The sequence below is a fragment of the Ovis canadensis genome, chromosome 10 (genome assembly GCF_042477335.2).
Source record: "Ovis canadensis isolate MfBH-ARS-UI-01 breed Bighorn chromosome 10, ARS-UI_OviCan_v2, whole genome shotgun sequence".
NCBI lineage: Eukaryota > Metazoa > Chordata > Mammalia > Artiodactyla > Bovidae > Ovis > Ovis canadensis.
Genome location: NC_091254.1, coordinates 46,148,319 through 46,166,720, shown reverse-complemented (window position 1 = coordinate 46,166,720; position 18,402 = coordinate 46,148,319). Strand labels below are relative to the sequence as shown.

The 18,402-nt window shown below is 35.3% G+C and overlaps 1 protein-coding gene across 9 annotated transcripts in view; it reads left to right on the top strand.

The window, feature by feature from the left end:
* Positions 1–18,402, top strand: part of PAN3 (poly(A) specific ribonuclease subunit PAN3) — a 123,473-nt gene that overhangs the window by 49,872 nt on the left and 55,199 nt on the right. For all 9 annotated transcript variants that reach the window (XR_011446639.1, XR_011446638.1, XM_069601660.1 and 6 more), the window contains one exon: positions 11,780–11,927. Coding sequence is in view for 7 of the 9 variants with exons in the window: in XM_069601660.1 (XP_069457761.1) it covers positions 11,780–11,927 (148 nt within the window). In the remaining 2 variants the exon portion in view is untranslated. The remainder of the gene's footprint in view (positions 1–11,779; positions 11,928–18,402) is intronic.

The following is an 18,402-nucleotide window of genomic DNA, read 5'->3' as shown; positions in this document are numbered from 1 at the left end:
AATGCTACATGAGGAAATACTCTTGTCAGTACGTTTGGGAAACTGTGTGATAGAGTTTGAGAGCTGCTGCTGCTGATAAGTCGCTTAAGTTGTGTCCGACTCTGTGTGACCCTATAGATGGCAGTCCACCAGGCTCCGCTGTCCCTGGGATTCTCCAGGCAGGAACCCTGGAGTGGGTTGCCATTTTCTTCTCCAATGCATCAGAGTGAAAAGTGAAAGTGAAGTCGCTCAGTCGTGTCCAACTCCTAGCAACCCCATGAACTGCAGCCCACAAGGCTCCTCTATCCATGAGATTTTCCAGGCAAGAGTCCTGGAATGGGGTGCCTTTGCCTTTTCCAAGAGTTTGAGAGCTGCTTCCTACTTACTGCTGTTACTTTTTCACCTTGCATTCATCCCTTAATTCTCAGTGTTTTGTCTTTCCCTTTTATCACTATTGAGACTCTTTTTTGATGTGTATATAGTGACCAAAAGTAACAGCACTTACTTGACCTCTGCCACATCTGACATTGTCATTCATTCTCTTTCCTTGCAACTGTCATTGTCTCCGCTCTGAGACTGTCCTTTATTAGTGGCTTCCAGGGACCTCGTATCCTTTGCCATGCCCTCAGGAGTTCTCCCGGGCTCTGTCTTTCTTTTCTTGACCCTCTTCCTGTCTCTGCACATGGCGATCTCCAGTGCCTCCGTCACACCTGACTCATGGATGTGTATGTGTGTATCCTGTCAGTCCTCTGCACTTACTGTGACTATTAGCTGCTTCTGAACATCCTCATCTCTATAGTGTAACACTGAACAGTCACTGAGTCTAAATTGAATACTTTTTAATCTTTTCCTTCATACCTGTTCTTGCACTCACACACATGTATACACACGGTCTGCTCTGTCTTGATTGTTGGTATCACCCAGTTGTCTAATTTGTGAGCTCTCCTCGATTCTTCTCTCTTCATACCTCCCACTTTCTTTGGCCACTAAGGTCTGTTGATTGTGGTGCTTTGAAATTCTCTTCCCTGTTAGTGTCGCCACGGTACAGTTTAGGCTTACTTTCACCTCTTACCTGGACTGTTACTGTTGTAATCTCTTACTTGGTTTCCTGATTCTGGTCTTTTCTTTCAAAGCACTACCTGGGTGACTATCTGATCTTGTTTCTTGTCCAATCAGAATCTCTCAGAAAGGTAGGTCACCCCTGCAGACCTCCTGAACTGGTTGCGGTGCCATGGAGAGAAGCATGCGCTTCCCACCTCTGCCTTCGAACATGCTCTCTGCTTTCTGTGTATGCCCGCTGGCTTAACTCAACAAACTTATCTTTTAAGATTCGACTGAAACGTATGGTCTTAGGACCTAATTAGACAGCATGAAGCATTTGTGCTCTTTTGCATAGCACTTCACATCATGGTCATTAGTGTATGTGTAACTTACAGGCTAGCAGTGAATGGCATTTTGTAGGTACTTAGTGTCTTTTTAGATACATGGATGTTCTGAGCTCTTGTGAGTGTTGGGTTCTGGGTATATTCTATACCTGTGAAATGCCAGCCTGTGAACTTCTAGAACATAGTGCCTATATTTCAGGTACTTTGTTCTCTACAGTGCCTCTAGAACATAGTGCCTATATTTCAGGTACTTTGTTCTCTACAGTGCCTCGTACAGTGCCCAGCACAGTGTCAAGTGTCTTTTATTATTCAGCTGACTGAATGAATTAACCTGGATTAAAGATTATCTGGTGAGATAAGTATATAGTTTCATGACATAAAATACTATTACGGAAAAGTCTCTGAAAAGTCTTTAAATATTAATATATGTTAAATTTTGTTATTAAATATGGCAGGATTCTTGGTTAGAGAGAATCCCTCTTAAGTAAATCTTACTATGAAACGTGACGGATTTTCCTGTTACAGAGTCCTAGATAGAAGATGTACGTAGGTGCACAAGATGGTTATAGCTGTGTAGAGTAATTACTGCCTACATGGAATGTGGTGATGGTCTCACTCTCTTCTGGACTACTCATTAACTGACCCAAGTGGACATTTTTGTCTCTTTTAGGGGAGAATGCTGTTTTTTTCCAACTTTATTGAGACAGTTGACAAACAGGAAGAGTAGTATTAAGAATTAACTAGGTAGAATATTGAGAATGCCTCTGTGTTGATTAATGATCACTATCATTGGAGAATTTGATGAGTAAATGATGTAATGGAAGAGGAACGTTTCATTCATTTTTGTCTTTAAATGCCTTCTGTCCTCCAGATGAAGATTTTACTTTTTTATATCTGTTGGTTCCCCTGGTCTCAATTTGAATATTGCATATTCTCTGTGAATTCTGAAGATTCAGAGATGATATGTAAAGAAAAGGAAATGGTATATGTGGCTTCATAATTTATAACTCTTAAACTTTCTTAAAATGTTTTTGTAAAAATTATATATGCTTATTGAAAAAACTTAAGATACTACAGAGAAGTACAAAGGAGGAAGCAAAAATGTCCCGTTTCCTCACCACCTAGAGATACAATCTCTTTTATCATTTTAGTGAACATTTATTGTTAGAATCCTTTTATACACCTGTTCCCATGCACATAGAAACATCCTCCCTTCCTTCACCCTCCCGTGCCCTTTCTCTTAGGCATATGTGTACCATTTTACAAATAGCAACTTAGCATAATTGCTATATTGTAGCCTAATTTTATTTAGCTTTTCTCAATAGTGGTATGGGCTTCTTTTCATGGTAAATAAAAATGTATCACTTCCTATGACTTTTAATGGTTGCACACATGGGTACCATAATCCATATGTATCATAATGTACATAATTAGATCATTTTTTGAGAGATATTTTAGTTATACCTCCCCCCACCCCCTTTTCAAAATCATTTTTTAAAATGTGTTAACTGGAATCTTTTCTGTTTGTGTGATTTTTTTTCCTTTGCCTAAATTCCTAGATGTGGGAATACTAGGTCAGAGTATGTTTGTGTTTTATTTTGACTCATAGTATCAAACTATTCTCAGGAACAGTGTTAACCATTTCTGACAGACATTGTGAAAGATGAACTGATGAGCCCCTTTGGAAACCTATGTGCCTGTAGTTTCACACTCTTACATAGGGAGAATGACTGTAAGCTGATTCATGGAAATTTTTTTATTTAACTCCCTCATACATAAGGCTTATTACTAGTTGAGGTTCTGACATACACCTGCTACTTTCCCCTTGGTGGTGGAGGTGGTTTAGTCGCTAAGTCGTGTCCGACTCTTTGCGACCGCATGGGCTGTAGTCTGCCAGGCTTCTCTGTCCATGGAATTCTCCAGGCAAGAATACTAGAGTGGGTTGCCATTTCTTTCTCCGGGGGATCTTCTCGACCCAGGAGTTTAACCCAGGTCTCCTGCATTGCAGGCAGATTCTTTAGCAACTTTCCCCTTAAGCTAGTCAAATTATTAGTAAGAGAACTTAAAAGAAGAATGGTGTGAATTTCTTGGAGCCACTAGTAACCAACTGTCCTTCACTGTCCCCACCAATTTGAATCTGACTTATTTAGAAGATCATATTTCCTCTATTGAGGTCTTTTATCAGAGGCCCAGTTTCCTTCAGGAAATTTGTAAATTGTGACGCTAGATTATTTTTCACAATAGTAGTAGTGTTATATGTTAAATTCTAACTTAAAAGATGCAACTTGACTCTTCTTAAGTAGATCAGTTTCTGAATCACCCAGAAGTTGAGTTTATTTTGATAAATTTTAAATTGACCATATTTGGATATGCTTGAAATATGGAGGAATAACCCATTAAGGGCAAAAAAAAAAAGTGTAGAAACGTGAACATGGATTAGCCATTTGACTTCTCCTTTCTGTCTCACCCTGTTCCTCTTTCTCCTGTGTTATTTATGAACACTGAAGACAGCTAAAAATATCTCTGAATAGTGCTACTCTTTATGTCTATAGGTCTCATCTTTTTATACCTTTTAGATAATTTTATCAAGGCAAAATTCTTGCCTATTTTTGCCTTTTGCTCTCTTCATGAGTATCCCCTCTTCTACCTTTCCACCTAATTCATTGTTCTGTGCCCTGCAACACACATACACTCCCTTCTACCTTAGGCATTAATCTTTTGAATTAGTTGCACTTGGGCTCCTTTGTCACGCTAAGGAGGGAAGAATAGTAAAGATGGGCAATTGGAATCATGACGATGATGTTCAGTTGCCAAGTTGTGTCTGACTCTTTCCGACCCCACGGACTGCAGTATGCCAGGCTTCCCTGTCTGTCCTTCACTATCTCCTGGAGTTTCATAGGTTCTTGAGAAAAGTAGATATGGCTGAGATTAATATCAACATTTTAATCTCAGTTTCTCTTTTAATGATTTAATTCAGTCAAAGATTGTGGAGTCTTTACCTGATCAGCCTGATTGGATTTCAGCAGTTAAGTTATTAATAAAACTTTCCTTCTCTTTCTTTCTTCCCATTTTTCCTTCGTTTTCCCCCTCTTCTTTTCTTTTTCTGCTTTTCTATACTTCTTTTATCCTGGCTGAAAGTAGAAAATGAACTGGAATTGAGCAAGATTGGAGTCAGGTTGGTTCATTGGAATGATGGTGGCCTAGACTGGGGTTCTGACAGTGACATGGGTGGATGAAGTTGAATTTGAGAAATATTTAGGATGTAGAATAGGCTCCATGACTTGATGCTTCAAAGATAACCTGCATTATCAAAAGGATGGTTGTGAAATAATTTATCTGTTTAGTAGAAAGCACAACAAAATTTGAGAAATCAAAATCATAATACATAAAAGTTTATAAGTACATCAAAAGAATTTTATAACTATATTCCATGTGTTCAGGAAACTGGGGAAAAGATTAAACATGTTAGTACAGACATGAAAAACATTAAAAAAAATTTAAATCATACTTCTAAAGTTAAAAACTACAGTATCTGAAATGAAAATATATTTGATGTAATTAATGACAGATTGGATATTATATAAGAAAGATTAGTGAACTGAAAGACATAGTACTAGAAACTGCCCAAAAAAACAGAGAAAAAGTGAGCCATGGGAGAACATGAGGCCTGACACACTTTTTTTACTCCCTGAAGCAGGATAGCACATGCAGAAAAGATACTTTGAGAAATAGTGGGCCCAAAGTAAAAAAAGGACTGGTGGGCAGATATTTTCCAAATTGGATGAAAATGGTAAGCCTACGGATCCATGAGCTCAGTGGACACAGGCACAAAACAAACATGGGAGACGGGAAACTGCACTAAGGCACACCAAATAAGCAGCCAGTGGCGAAAAGATACTCATTTTTGAGGATTAAGATAGAAATAACAGCATATTTCCTGTTGGAAACAATGTGAGCCATAAGACAGTGGAGCAATTAAAATACAGGAAGATTAAAAAATGTCAACTTAGAATTCTATTCCTGGGAAAAATATGAGAGTGCAATCCCATGAGTGCATCTAAAGACGTGAAATTTTGAATAAAATGTGCAGTTTAGTTACACTTTCCACAGTTACACATTGTTAATTTTATGATTTTGAAAGTACACTCTGGTTGTGTAGGATGATATCTTTGGGGAAAGATGGAATTACTTCAAAATTACAATTTCTTAAAAAGTAAAGTAAGTACCTTTTTAAACATGCAAGAGTTGAAAAGATTCACCAGCAATAGATGTGTACTTTAGTAGACATTAAAGTATTGGGTTGGCCAAAAAGTTCACTCAGTTTTTCCTTTTATGGAACATCTCAAATGACTTTATTCTCCAACCCAGTACTTTGGATAGAAGGAAGAAAATACTCTGTGCAATCTGGATCTGTACAAAGAAATGAAGAGAACTGGAAATAGTAACTACATAAGTAAACGTAAGGAACTTGCCCCTTATTCTGTAAGTCTCTTTGAAAGATAATTGACCATTGAAAGCAAAAATGGTAATAGTGTACTGTAGGGTTTATGGCATATGTAGAAGTAAAATACATGATGATTATAGCAGAGTCTGGGAGGGGAGAAGTGGAAGTTTAATATTGTTACCATGTTATACTATATCTGAAGTAGTTTAAAACTCAGAAGTGTTAAGTAGTTGTTATCTACAGAATCATGTCTTCCCCAATTCTCATGTTTAAGCCCTCACTCTTTTTTTTAAAGTTCTCTTAATGTGACAGTATTTGGAAATGGACTTTAAAAGATTTAAGTAAGATTAAATGTGGTTGTAGGGATGGGCCGCAATCTAGTATGATTGGTGTTCTTGTAAGTAGATGCAGAAGTACCAGGCTTTCACACACACACAGGAAACACTTGTCGCAGTGAGGACACGTGAAAGGATGGCTTTCTGAAAGCCAAGCAGAGTGGCCTCAGGAGAAACCGACCCTCTTGGCTCCTTCATCTTGGACACTCGTTTTCTAGAATTGTGGGAAGATAAGTTTCTGTTGTTCAGGCCGCTCAGTGTGTGCTATTCTGTTGTGGCCCTAGCGGACTAAGATAGGCAGTGGTAGGTTACGCATGTGTGCTGTCAAATCTGTAATAGATAATGGTAGAGACTTCAGTTCTCTGTCAATAATGGAAGAGGAAGAAAATGAGGAAGAAAATGGGACACTTGGACAACTCTATTAGTTTATTTGTAGGGTGCTCTGTGCAGCAACAGCATGATGAATATTCTTTTCAGGTGACCACAGTATGTTGACCAAGATAGAACAACCAGTTGGAACAAATCTCAGTGAATTCTAAAGGGTTCAGGTCGTGCCAGTGTGTTCTCTGACCACAGTAGAATTAAATTAGAAGCAAGTTACAGACCTTTGGGGGCTTTCCTTATAGCTCAGTTGGGAAAGAATCTGCCTGCAATGCAGGAGACCTGGGTTCATTTCCTGGGTCAGGAAGATCCCCTGGAGAAGGAAATGGCAACCCACTCCAGTATTCTTGCCTGGAGAACCTCATGGACAGAGGAGCCTGGTGGGCTACCGTCCATGGGGTCCCAAGAGTTGGACACGATTTTGTGACTAAACCACCACCACGACCAACAGATCTTTGGAGAATCTTCAAGTATCCAGAGACTGAATAACACACTTCTTTGACATGTGTCAAAGAAGAATTAGGAAGGGAAATTTTAAAGTGTTTTGAATTGAATGAAAATAAAAACATGCCACCTGGTGTGGAATGTCACTGAAGCAGTAATGGGAGGGAAATTTATAGCACTAAATGCCTGTGTTGGAAAGGTTCTAGAAAGAGTGATCTCAGCTTAAGAAACTAGAAAGAGGAGAACAAATTAAATCCAAAGAAAGCATAAAAAGGATGAACCTTAATGATGCAAAGTGAAAGAAGGTAGTAAAAAACCGAGTACATATGTACATATGTAAGATTCATTCATACTAAATTCTAGAACATACAGACAAAAAGCTATAGTGACAAAAAGCTTATCAGAGGTTCCCTGGAGTCCAGAGCAGCAGAGCAGAGAGGAACAGGAGGGATCGGTTTCATACAGACTTATGGGAACTTTTGGGCATGATGGATGTAGTCCTCCTTGATTTAGGTAATGGTGGTCCACCTATAACAGAGTTTACCCTGAAATATGTGTGATTTATTCTATGTTGATTATATCTAAATAAAGCTGTTGACATGGTGGTCCACCTATGTTGAGAGTTAACAGAGTTTACCCTGAAATATGTGTGATTTATTCTGTGTCGATTATATCTAAATAAAGCTGTTAAGAAACTTTAACCAGTTCATTTATATTTCATTCGGAGGGCAGAAAGATTACTGAGAGGAGCTTATGAAGCCAATAAGTGGTAAAGCAAATGGAGCTCATTACAAGGAGCAGCACTGTGGAAGGCATTTTACAGTTTTACGAGTTTATTGTGTTTTTAAAAAGCCTGACCGTATTCAGAAATAGTGGTGATTTCTCAATCATTCATCACATCACCTTAAGACAACTTTCTTTTTTCAACAGATCTTTTGGCAGGTTTGCAGTGAAATATTAAGTGATATTTTATGTTGTGTTTTTATTCAGTATAAACCTCTTCCTGTCATTCTAATAAAAAAAATCAATGGCTGAACTTTTTATTGTTGTACTGTTTATTAAATTAGTCTCTTAATTCATGGGACTAATTTATTGTGTTCTTAGTAAGTACTCTTGTTTGTAGTGGAGTGCAACAGACTATTAAATACTGAATTATACTTTAAAAGGAACAGTTTCCATGAAATAATATGATAGTAGGAAAGCATAAACTTATAAACTAGAAACATCATCCAAAAGTTACTTCATTTGTGGGACTTCCCTGGTGATCCAGTGGTTAAGATTCTGAGCTCCCAATGCAGGAGGCCTGGGTTAATCCCTGGTCAGGGAACTAGATCCCACATGCTACAACCAAGAGTTTGTATGCCACACCCTAGGGTTCGGATGCTGCAACCCAGAGTTCACATTCCACAACTAGGACTTGGCACAGCCAAATTAAAAAAAGAATTGCTTCATTTGTTAAAAAAAATAACTTTATCCGTCATTTGTGAAATAAGACATATTCTATCATTTTGGTTGGGATCTGTGAATTGAAGCGTTAATTATTATTTCATTTAAAATATATATAATGCTAATAACTACGACAGTGCTTTTCAAGCTAAAGGTCAGGCCTCTTCGTATACTTCTGTCTGGAGAGTATAGGCAGGGGTCATATCCAGATGTTGGGGGTGGTCCCAGTTTGAAGAATTCACTAAATGCACTTGGTTGTTTTGGGTGTGACAGTTGCAGTGTAAATTTAAGTGTGTGAGAACCCAAAACTCTATTGATAAATTCTCACCGTGTGAATGTTTGCTATTTGACTTATATAAACATTGATTTTTTTCCTCCTCAAATGTACACTTAGAGCTGTGTAAGATATGAATGAAAATTAGGATTTAAAATATGAATAGAAATTATAAATTATGAATGGAAATATATGTTAGAAAACCCACAAGTTTAATATAATAGGAGCACGTTTGGAGAGTTATGACAGGCTTGTCTAAATCATAGGGCAGGAATAATAAAACCTTGATTTTTTTCCCCACTATTACGCTTTGCATTTATTCCATTCTCTTTAGTGTTGTTGAAGTTAGACAAATTTATATAACCCAAGTCCTTGAGTCTTCTTTTGCATATAACCTTCACTTCCTAAAGCTGAGATAAATTGCTTATTTTCTGGTTAACAGAGATTACATTTTAACAAGATACTAGTTTTAGTTACCAGTTTTGCCTTAGCTCTAAAAAAGTATTCTTTTTAATATGTTAAAGGTGTGTGCCTATGCTATTTTGGTATTTTATAAAACTTATTTCTGTTATAAACCAGTTATATTAAAGTGGTTTTAAGAATGCATCTTTTTATTGCACTTATTATTTTAACTAATTTTATCATGAAAAAGTATTCTCCTTGATACAGTAATTTCTCATTAAGTATTTTTGATAGTTTTCTAATCTGGCTAGAGGAATTTGTATTATCTGTTAATAATAGTAGCTCTGCTCTTATTCCTAGATTTTGTGTTTTTTTGGTGTGTGTTAACACCTACTGTGTAATTCTTTTTCTGCCATTTAAATCCTTTAACCTTTTCTCACATCTCAAATAAACTCATCTGAAATAAACTCGAAAACCACCTACCCAAGAGAAATAAATGCCTTGCCATCTTAAATCAGGGAAAAAAAGGAGGGAGGTCTTTAGGTCCTTCTTTTTACTTTTAGAGTAAAATTCACTGCAGGTGAGTTTTTTGGATCTTTGGTTGTTGAATCCCTAAAAGTTGCAGTTTAGTATAAATTTTCATAGTTAATTTTAATAATCTCTATTGTAATACATTTGAAGGCCCTCTATAATTTGTTATAATGACATTTCATATATAATTTATTTGGAGAAAGTAAAACAGACTCCCCTCCTTTTTCTCCTTTATAGGATCCCTTAAAAATAGTCTTTCAGATGAATTTAAAATAGATTTGATTTATAGAAACTCAGCTTTGTAATTAGACTCCTGTTCATGGTAAACATAAGGTATGAATGAAATGGAAACTAGATAATCTCTGTGTGTCAGGATTAGATTAGCTTTAAATTTCTTTATCTAAATTTACTGTTTCCTAGTAATTTTGTAATCCTCAAATCCCCATCTCTCCTAGGCGTTTTGAGTTCTTGTAACCAAGTGACCTGATTGATTTTTTTACTTTCTTCTTCTAAAATAGTTTTAGCACTCACTGGTGCACACTAATTTAGTTCTGAAGTGATCCTGTTAATAACCATTTATATCTAGGGATTACTACGTCAATAAAATGCATGGGCTCATTGGCCACACTTTTAAAGAAGATGCCAGTGTTTTTGAAAACTTGAGCATTTGGAAGATTTTAAAATAGACATAACTGACAGGAGAGGACTTTTTTTTTCCTTTGGAAAATATATTTTGATTCAGTTCGGATTCTTTTTCTTCACAATTTCACATTTTAGATAAGGCGGTAAAAGAAGTTCTCTGTATCTGCTGCTGCTGCTAAATCGCTTCAGTCGTGTCTGGCTCTATCTAGTATATTTTAATAAAAAGTTAGCATTTTTTCTGTACTTTGTCACTTTGTATTTAATTTTTGCTGGAATATAACTAGTAAAATATCATTTGCTTTAGAGTTTACAATGAAGTTAGCCTTGTAGACTTGCTGTTTTCCAAATCTGGTATTTTGAACTCTCTTGGCAATTTTAAATGTCACTCATTTCAGATAAGGAAGTTGTCCTTGGATTGTATAGTGATTAGTCCATCTTTTTATTTTATGCCTTCTATGGAAATACGTTTTTCCATTCTAATGATCAATTCTGAAATATTTTAAGTGATTAATTTTTTTCATGGTGATTCAGTGTGTTTTAAATTTAGTTTGTATATATGTGTGTGTGTATTTATATATATGTGTGTGTGTGTATACACACTAAAAATGCGGGCTGAAGTATGAACATACTAAATTATCTCTTTGGTTAACTCTTTTGGAAGTTGAATTCAAATATCAATATGTCGATGATCATTGAATCTTCATTGTACTTAAACATGTGGATCGCTATTTCTGAAAACTATTTAGGATATTCATTTGTTTCAGATGGATGAAATATAGACCATTTATGGATTTGAGTTACAGTTTCATAATGTGCTAGTAGTTTTTAATGCCAAAGGCACCACGCCACTTAACTAGATATAGTGTGCCTTTGTACAACTGGGAGAAAAGTTTTCTCATGTAATTTCATTGTAAAATATTTTTAATAAAGCGGAAGTTACATGCCATACCTTGCAGATATTGGGGCCTCTATTATGTTTTTCTTATATCTTGATTCCTCTCACGTTTGCCTTATATTCAAGTGTTTTTCTCATTTTTACTGTTACTTAACTAGTGGCACCATATTATTGGGGAGATGTCTTAAGTGCTTATAAAGGAGGAAGTGATTAATTTCGGAATAAAGGCAGTTTTGACCTTTATCCTGGTAGAAGTGGTTTAAAGATATTAAATTTGAAACTTTTTGCTCAGTTTTGAGGTAGTTTTAACTTCCCAGTTTTCTAAAATATAGTATTAGGATGGTTGGATAATGATGTATATTTGACAATAAAGGCAGATTTTCTTGTTTCAAAGTTAAATTCCCCAAGTGAAATGATTGAAACCTTCAAATTTGATGGAAAATTTTTCTTCCAGAAATTTAATTATCCCAGTCCAAAATGTGGAAACTAAAAAGCCTTGGAAATCCTTTCAGTAAAATATTTTACTTGGTAAATAGAGTACTGTGGAATAATACCTAGTAAATTCAGTGTCTTTTTTTGGGCTTAAAATGTGTTAACTTATTATATTTAATTTTCAAATAGACACCAAATCCTACTGCAAGTGAGTTTATTCCCAAAGGAGGATCAACCTCCAGGCTGAGTAACACGTCCCAGTCACATGCGTCTGCCTTCTCTCAAGTGTTCTCTCACCCATCCATGGGGACTCCTGCTGCTGCCGGATTAGCACCAGGTAAGTTGAGTAACTGTTGCCAGTGAGTTCCAGGTAGCAAATCTCTAAGCACCATTTGCTGTTAGTTTACCAGACCTGAAAACATTATTAATTTTATGTTCTATGTTTTGGTACCATAGACCAAGTGTGTAGTTAAAAATTTTAAAGCAGAGTTTAAATTTAATGAATAAAAGTTAAATATAACTTTAAAAGCACAAAAGTAAATTTAAAGGAGAAAGTGGTTATTGAGGAACAAATATCCAGATCATAATATTTCCTTTTTTTATTAGCATGCTAATGCTATTTCACTCAGAAACTTGAATAAGAGCATCAAAACTTGAATATTGTTGTGCTTCAAGGTCCTCCTTTTGAAATTTTCTAAAAGAATAATCTATATCATTCTAAATTAAAGTTTAGATGTATTACGTTTTGGGTGTTTGATTATAAATCTGTAGTAGTAGTAAAGTATTATAAACAGTGGCAGGAAAGCAGTGTGAAGGGTTAGGGGTCATCTCAACACTTTATTCCAAGTTTACCCCAAATGGCAGCAGAGGAATTTGAAGAAGTGCACTTGTACATCAGGGGTCCTGAGGCATAGTTCAGAGTAGCCCTATTTTCTTAGAAGGTCCTCTCTTTTATCTAAAAATTCATGCAGATTTTGCATTCTGCTTCCTAGCATAAACAGTCCTATAAAAATATGGAAATTTTCTTAGATAATTAGCGTTACCCATTCCTATTGCTGTGAACCTTAATTTGAAAAGTAAGGTATATTGAATTCATAGTAAGTGCTGAGTGGGTTATATAAAGTCTGTTCAGTGGTTGAGCTGCCCAATCAGATGATGTTTCTAGAACCTTTAACAGATAATCATCCGTTGATGACTTAGTCTTGAATGTTAAAAAGCAAAACCAGAAACAAAGTGAAATACTACATGCTAAATGAAGCCAAAAGATCCATCTGGATTAGCTTGGAACTAGTCCTGTCTCCAGGTCTTAATCTAATCAGTAGTGGTGCTAAATGATTGGCTTTGATACTGATACTGAAATCAAGGACTGTTTTTGGAGTAAGAATGAAAGAAAATAATGGTTACTTTATGGAACAGGTTTAGTGTGTTAAGCGTCAAGTGTATTCAGAGGCTTAGTAACCTTGTGTTGCCAAGGATTTTGTCAACACCTCCTTCCCCTCACCTCTCCCTCTATTACTCCTTCCCTCCCTCCCCACGCATTTCCTACTCATCTTCCCCCCCCCCCCAATGAGCGTTTGATCATTTTATTAACTAAATGTAAGCTAAGAATTGTATCCCCCTCTGGTGAGACTTTAAAGGTAGTTTTGTGTGCAGGGCTTTGAGATATACCTTGCAACTCCTTCCTCCTTGCTTATGCCTTTTTACCTTTTCTTCTACTTTGGCTCTTTTCAGATTCAGGTAAAATTGTAAACCTTTTCCCTTTTTCCTTAGAGAGCAGTGTCAGAATTGAATACCCCTGGTAGCCTTAAAGTGTTACTTGTAAGTAATATGCTCCTGTGATTTGCCTCCCATTGAGGTGTGTCTGCACTGTTTGCATGAGCACAGGCTGCATGTCAGCAGTACAGCTAAGATTTCCTAGAGGTTCTCCAGACATCTGAGCAGTGTTTATAAAACACCCATGGCCATGGAATCCATATGCCACTCAGAAAACTTTGGCTTTCTTAATTAAGTGCCAATTTATTTTGACCTAACAGCACCTCTTCCCTTGTTTAATAAGTAAACATTTTGTTCACATCTTTGATCAGGCTAATTTAATCTAAAAGTTAGGCTTTTAAAGTATTGGATGAATGTAAAATGTCAAAGGGAATTTTGGATATTGAAAACATTTAATTATAGTGCTGTGATACTGTTTAAGCTTTCCAGTTGGTATTAATTTGTGTGTAGGTAGGTGTTTCATTGGTCCCAATTGGGTTTCACAGTTTAGGATGAAATGAATTTAAAACTCTTCTGCATAGCTCTAACATTAAAATAGTCATTCTGCTTCTTTTAATGAAAGGATTGATAATTACTGTCTGAAACCACTGGCAATAGGTCAGTGTGTTTTATTAAAGGTATTCCTGAATTCTTCATGCTGACTATATAAAAATTGTCCTTTAATCAAATGACAGTCAACTAGGCTAAAATATTTCCCCGAAATACTGGAGTGATGATGGTTTTACATTTACTATTTCTTCATATTTTCTCTTTTTAGTTAATGGCGTAACACTGTGAAGATGAACAAAGGAAAAAAAAAATGTGTACTTTCTGCAAAACATTTTATCCCTTCAGTGTTTTCCGTTACTTCTTACTCATAAATACTATTTTTTTTCAAGGTCTAAGAAAGGTTCTTGGAATTTTCACTTTTAGGTTGTACCATAAGAAAGGTCATAGGAGTTCATTTACCTGTGTTAGTGGTGATTTAATTGATCTTCAGTCCTCCTCATCTTAGTGATAATTTTCAGTTATAAAGTTTCATTTTCTCTTTTTTCTTCAATTTCTATTCCAGAAATTATCCTTGAAAATATGTCAAATTACTGTTTTACTAAAAAATATGAAACCTTAAATATTTTGGCACTCAGACATAAGCTAGAGCAATATCATTTTTATTATGTATGAAAAAATACATATTTAAATACATTTTTTGATGAAAAAATGTAAAAATATTTAGCAGAGTTGAGTAGATGTTAAGATTTTGTATTTCCTCATATTGTAAGGAACAAAAAACATAATGCCTGGAACAAAGTAAAAGTAGATCCTGAGTGAATTGAGTTCTTTTAAAGCTTGTTTTAATCACTTTAAAAACATAATTTGTATTTTTAAAAAGTTTTAATGCAAGAAGTAAAACTTTATACAAAAGTTATTTAAATTAAAATAGATTTAAATTAGTTTACAATAAATTAATTTCAATTTAAAATAGGTTTAAATTAAAATTGAATTAAATTTAAAATGTATTTAAAAGTGTTCAAAATATGCAGCACATGTTAAGTTTCCATTGACTTGTATATACAGTTTATATTTTAAGAAATGCAGGAGCTATAGGTTTAGTTGTTTTCTGCACATATAACCTGAAAACAGTAGCTACATTTCTAAGCATCTTCTACAAAGATAATTATAAGAATATTTGGGATATGGCACTTTACTTATTGTCTTCGAGAACTTCTTCAGTTATATTGGCACTGAAGCTCTAATACTTTGGCCACCTGATGGGAAAAGCCAACTCATTGGAAAAGACCTTGATGCTGGGAAAGATTGAGGGCAAGAGGAGAAGGGGTTGACAGGGGATGAGATAGTTGGATGGCATCATTGACACAATGGACATGAGTTTGAGCAAACTCCAGGAGATAGTGAAGGACAAGAAAGCTTGGTATGCTGCAAAGAGTCGGACACAGCTTAGTGACTGAACGACAATTATATACATATTTTTTATTTGTAAATATGCAATTTTCTCTGTTTTCATTTATTGTCCTCCTGGGGGTTCACAGCCTTCCAAAGTCAAGAATCACTGGTTTAATACACCCTTGGCAAAATTTTATTTCACAAGTATGATATAGTAAGAATACTTCTAAAGTAGTATTTAAAGATAAATTTTTCTGTTTAGCTTTAGGCTTCCCTAATGGCTCAGTGGTAAAGAATCTGCTTGCAGTGCAGGAGATGCAGGAGACACCGGTTCCATCTCTGGGTCAGGAAGATCCCCTGGAGGAGGAAATGGCAACCCACTCCGGTATTCTTGCCTGGAAAATCCCATAGACAGCAGAACCTGACAGGCTGTGGTCCATAGGGTCACAAAGAGTTGGACAGGTCTGAGCCACTGAGCACTAGCTTTAGGCAATCCATTTTTAGAATAGCCTTTAGAAATGAAAATATGACTATACTGAAGACAGTTTATACTTTAATTTTTTGTGCCATGAAAAAGTATTTTTATTATGTGAACTAATTGCTGAATGATTTTCTGTTAGATTTTTTCCTTTGAGTATTTTGAGTTGGTAGTAGACTTTAAACTTAGTTACCTCAGTCTTGGTCACAATTTGTTTGAAGGTGATTTTAAGAGAGGTATTGACAGGAATGTATATATATTTCTGGGTAGTGTTCTTTAGTATATCATGGGGTGGTTTAATGCACAGTTGAACATCTCTTGTTCTGCTTAATTGTGTGTGGACACTTGGGAGAGGTAGAGGAAATTCTTGAATTTGAAAATGCCATTATTGATTTAGAAATGAGAAAAAGAGATATAAGTCACTTTTTAGCATTTTTAAATATTCATCCCTTCAAGATAAGAATGGTGCAGGTTTTTGGACTGTGAATGTATTTTATTGTAAATTATGGTGAATCGTCGGTGATTTTTAAGAGAAGCATTTAGTTTTTATACTAGAGCTATCATTATTAAATAATTGTATTCCTTTGTTAAAATTCAATTGTATTATTTTAGGAAAAATTTAAAGTATATTTTTAGATCCAGTGTTTTGAAATACTTAATCATGTCATATATTCCTAAGAGTGCCAAATTGATAGATAAAATTGGCTGATATTCCTTAATACTTGGTTTGGGCAAGGTATGGGAAAAAGAGGAATTGAAAAGACAAGGGGAAATAAATATTTATCCATCATTCTTGTTCAAAAATATTAAACTTTTAATATATATAATGTGCAATTATAATGCCAAAAGGTGATCTTTTTTCCATTTTTAAATTTTCAAGTTCTATTCTAAAAGTTCTGTGATTCATTAACTTTATAATGTTTCATATCATAATAAATAGAGTCTTAATTCATTTCAGTTACATAGTATTAATAGTTGACTTATGCCATAATATGACTTTGATCATTGGTTTAGGTGGAACTTCTGGGGTTTACATGTTTCAGCCTTGTGCCAGTTTAGAGGTGGCATTCATGAGAGATTATCATCTAGCTTCTGCTTTTTCGCTTAGAATAATAAGGAATGAATTAGCTAACCAAGGCAGCCCAGTATACGTTTTAATAGTTTGATTAACAAAGACAATTAGATCTTTTGCTGAGCTAAACTCTTATTTTATCCACTAGTCCTAGGTCTTTCCCTTTTGTTGAATGGAATAACTTAAAATCTTTCCTACATTATAGCCCTGTTATTTTTTTAGACTAGTTGTATGTGTGTATCCATACACTGATCTGTTCATGTGACTTAACAAGAGAGAAACTGGGGAAACCCTGTTAAAATTAATAAATTGTGTAGGTCAAAAGTCATGAACTTCTTATAAATCATAATGCTGTAACATAGTGTGAGTATAATTAAATCTGTAGATATGTCTACCTACCTGTGTTACTGTCTGATATTCACCTAGGGAGGGGATATGTACCATTGGGAAAATGAGTTGCTAATAGATTGAAGCTATGGTTTTGCAGATGGTAAATGTCTTAAGTTCATTATTTCAAATTTCACTGTGGATTTTAAGCTCTACATTAAAATCACATAATGCATAAAATCTATTATTGTGTTAGATTATGTTTTACTAAGTAGTATAACTTGACAATACAAATTGTACAAAATACTTAATTCTAAAGCATTGCCATATTTTGTATGATGTAACTAAACAGATTTTCCTTGTAATTATTTTTCATTAAATGAATTTTGTGGGATAGTCAAGTAATCTTGCTATGAGTTTGTTTTGATATATCCATCTGAATTGATTTTTTAACAAATTATTTTTATACTTTATAGCATTAGAGGCAGTTTACCATTAAAATATTCTTCTAATCTGTTTTAAACATCAATCTTGTTTCTAAGCATATTACAAATTCCTTAAGAAGAGACTCTGCCATTTCTTATCTGGCACAAATTTCAGCCTAAAGATGGTGCCTAATAAATGCTTATTTAACTAAGCTTCATTTTTATCTCAGAAAAAATTTTTTCAATCAGTGGGTATGTCTTAATTACAGTGAATTTTAATGATTCCGTAAACGTCTTTGAAGAACTTCTAAGTCCTGCGTACGTTCAAGAGAGTGTAGGTGAACAGTCTCATGAGCAGCACAGTATGTTTGTTGAACGTTTAACTTCATTAGAACTAGAGTCTCCATGTGTTTTGAGGTGCTAAAACATTTTAAAAACCAGTTAAAATATTTGTATTATTTTTAAATTGCATGTTTCCGTTTTTTGTAACTACTTTGTTTTTCAGGTCTATTCAGCCGAGAATCAATCACTCAAACCTGTCCAGGTTTTCTAATTGGGGATTGTGTCCTACATTAAAAAATAAAAGTTTCCCATTAAAAGTCAGGGGTCCGTAAGGTTTTTGTGGAAAAGGCCTGTCCATTGCCCTGTACTGTTGAGCCCATCCTGAATGGGGGCTGCCCTGTGTGTGCATGTGTGTGGATTACAGATGGTGATGTTCCCAGGGAAGATGACTAACAGTAGAATTGTAGAACCGTAACTGGGTGGGGAGTGCCTGCTGGCTGTATTTCCTTCCCAGTTGGGAATTTCAGGAAACTGAGGCAAGACGTTAATGGCGCAGAGGGGGATGTGGCTGCTG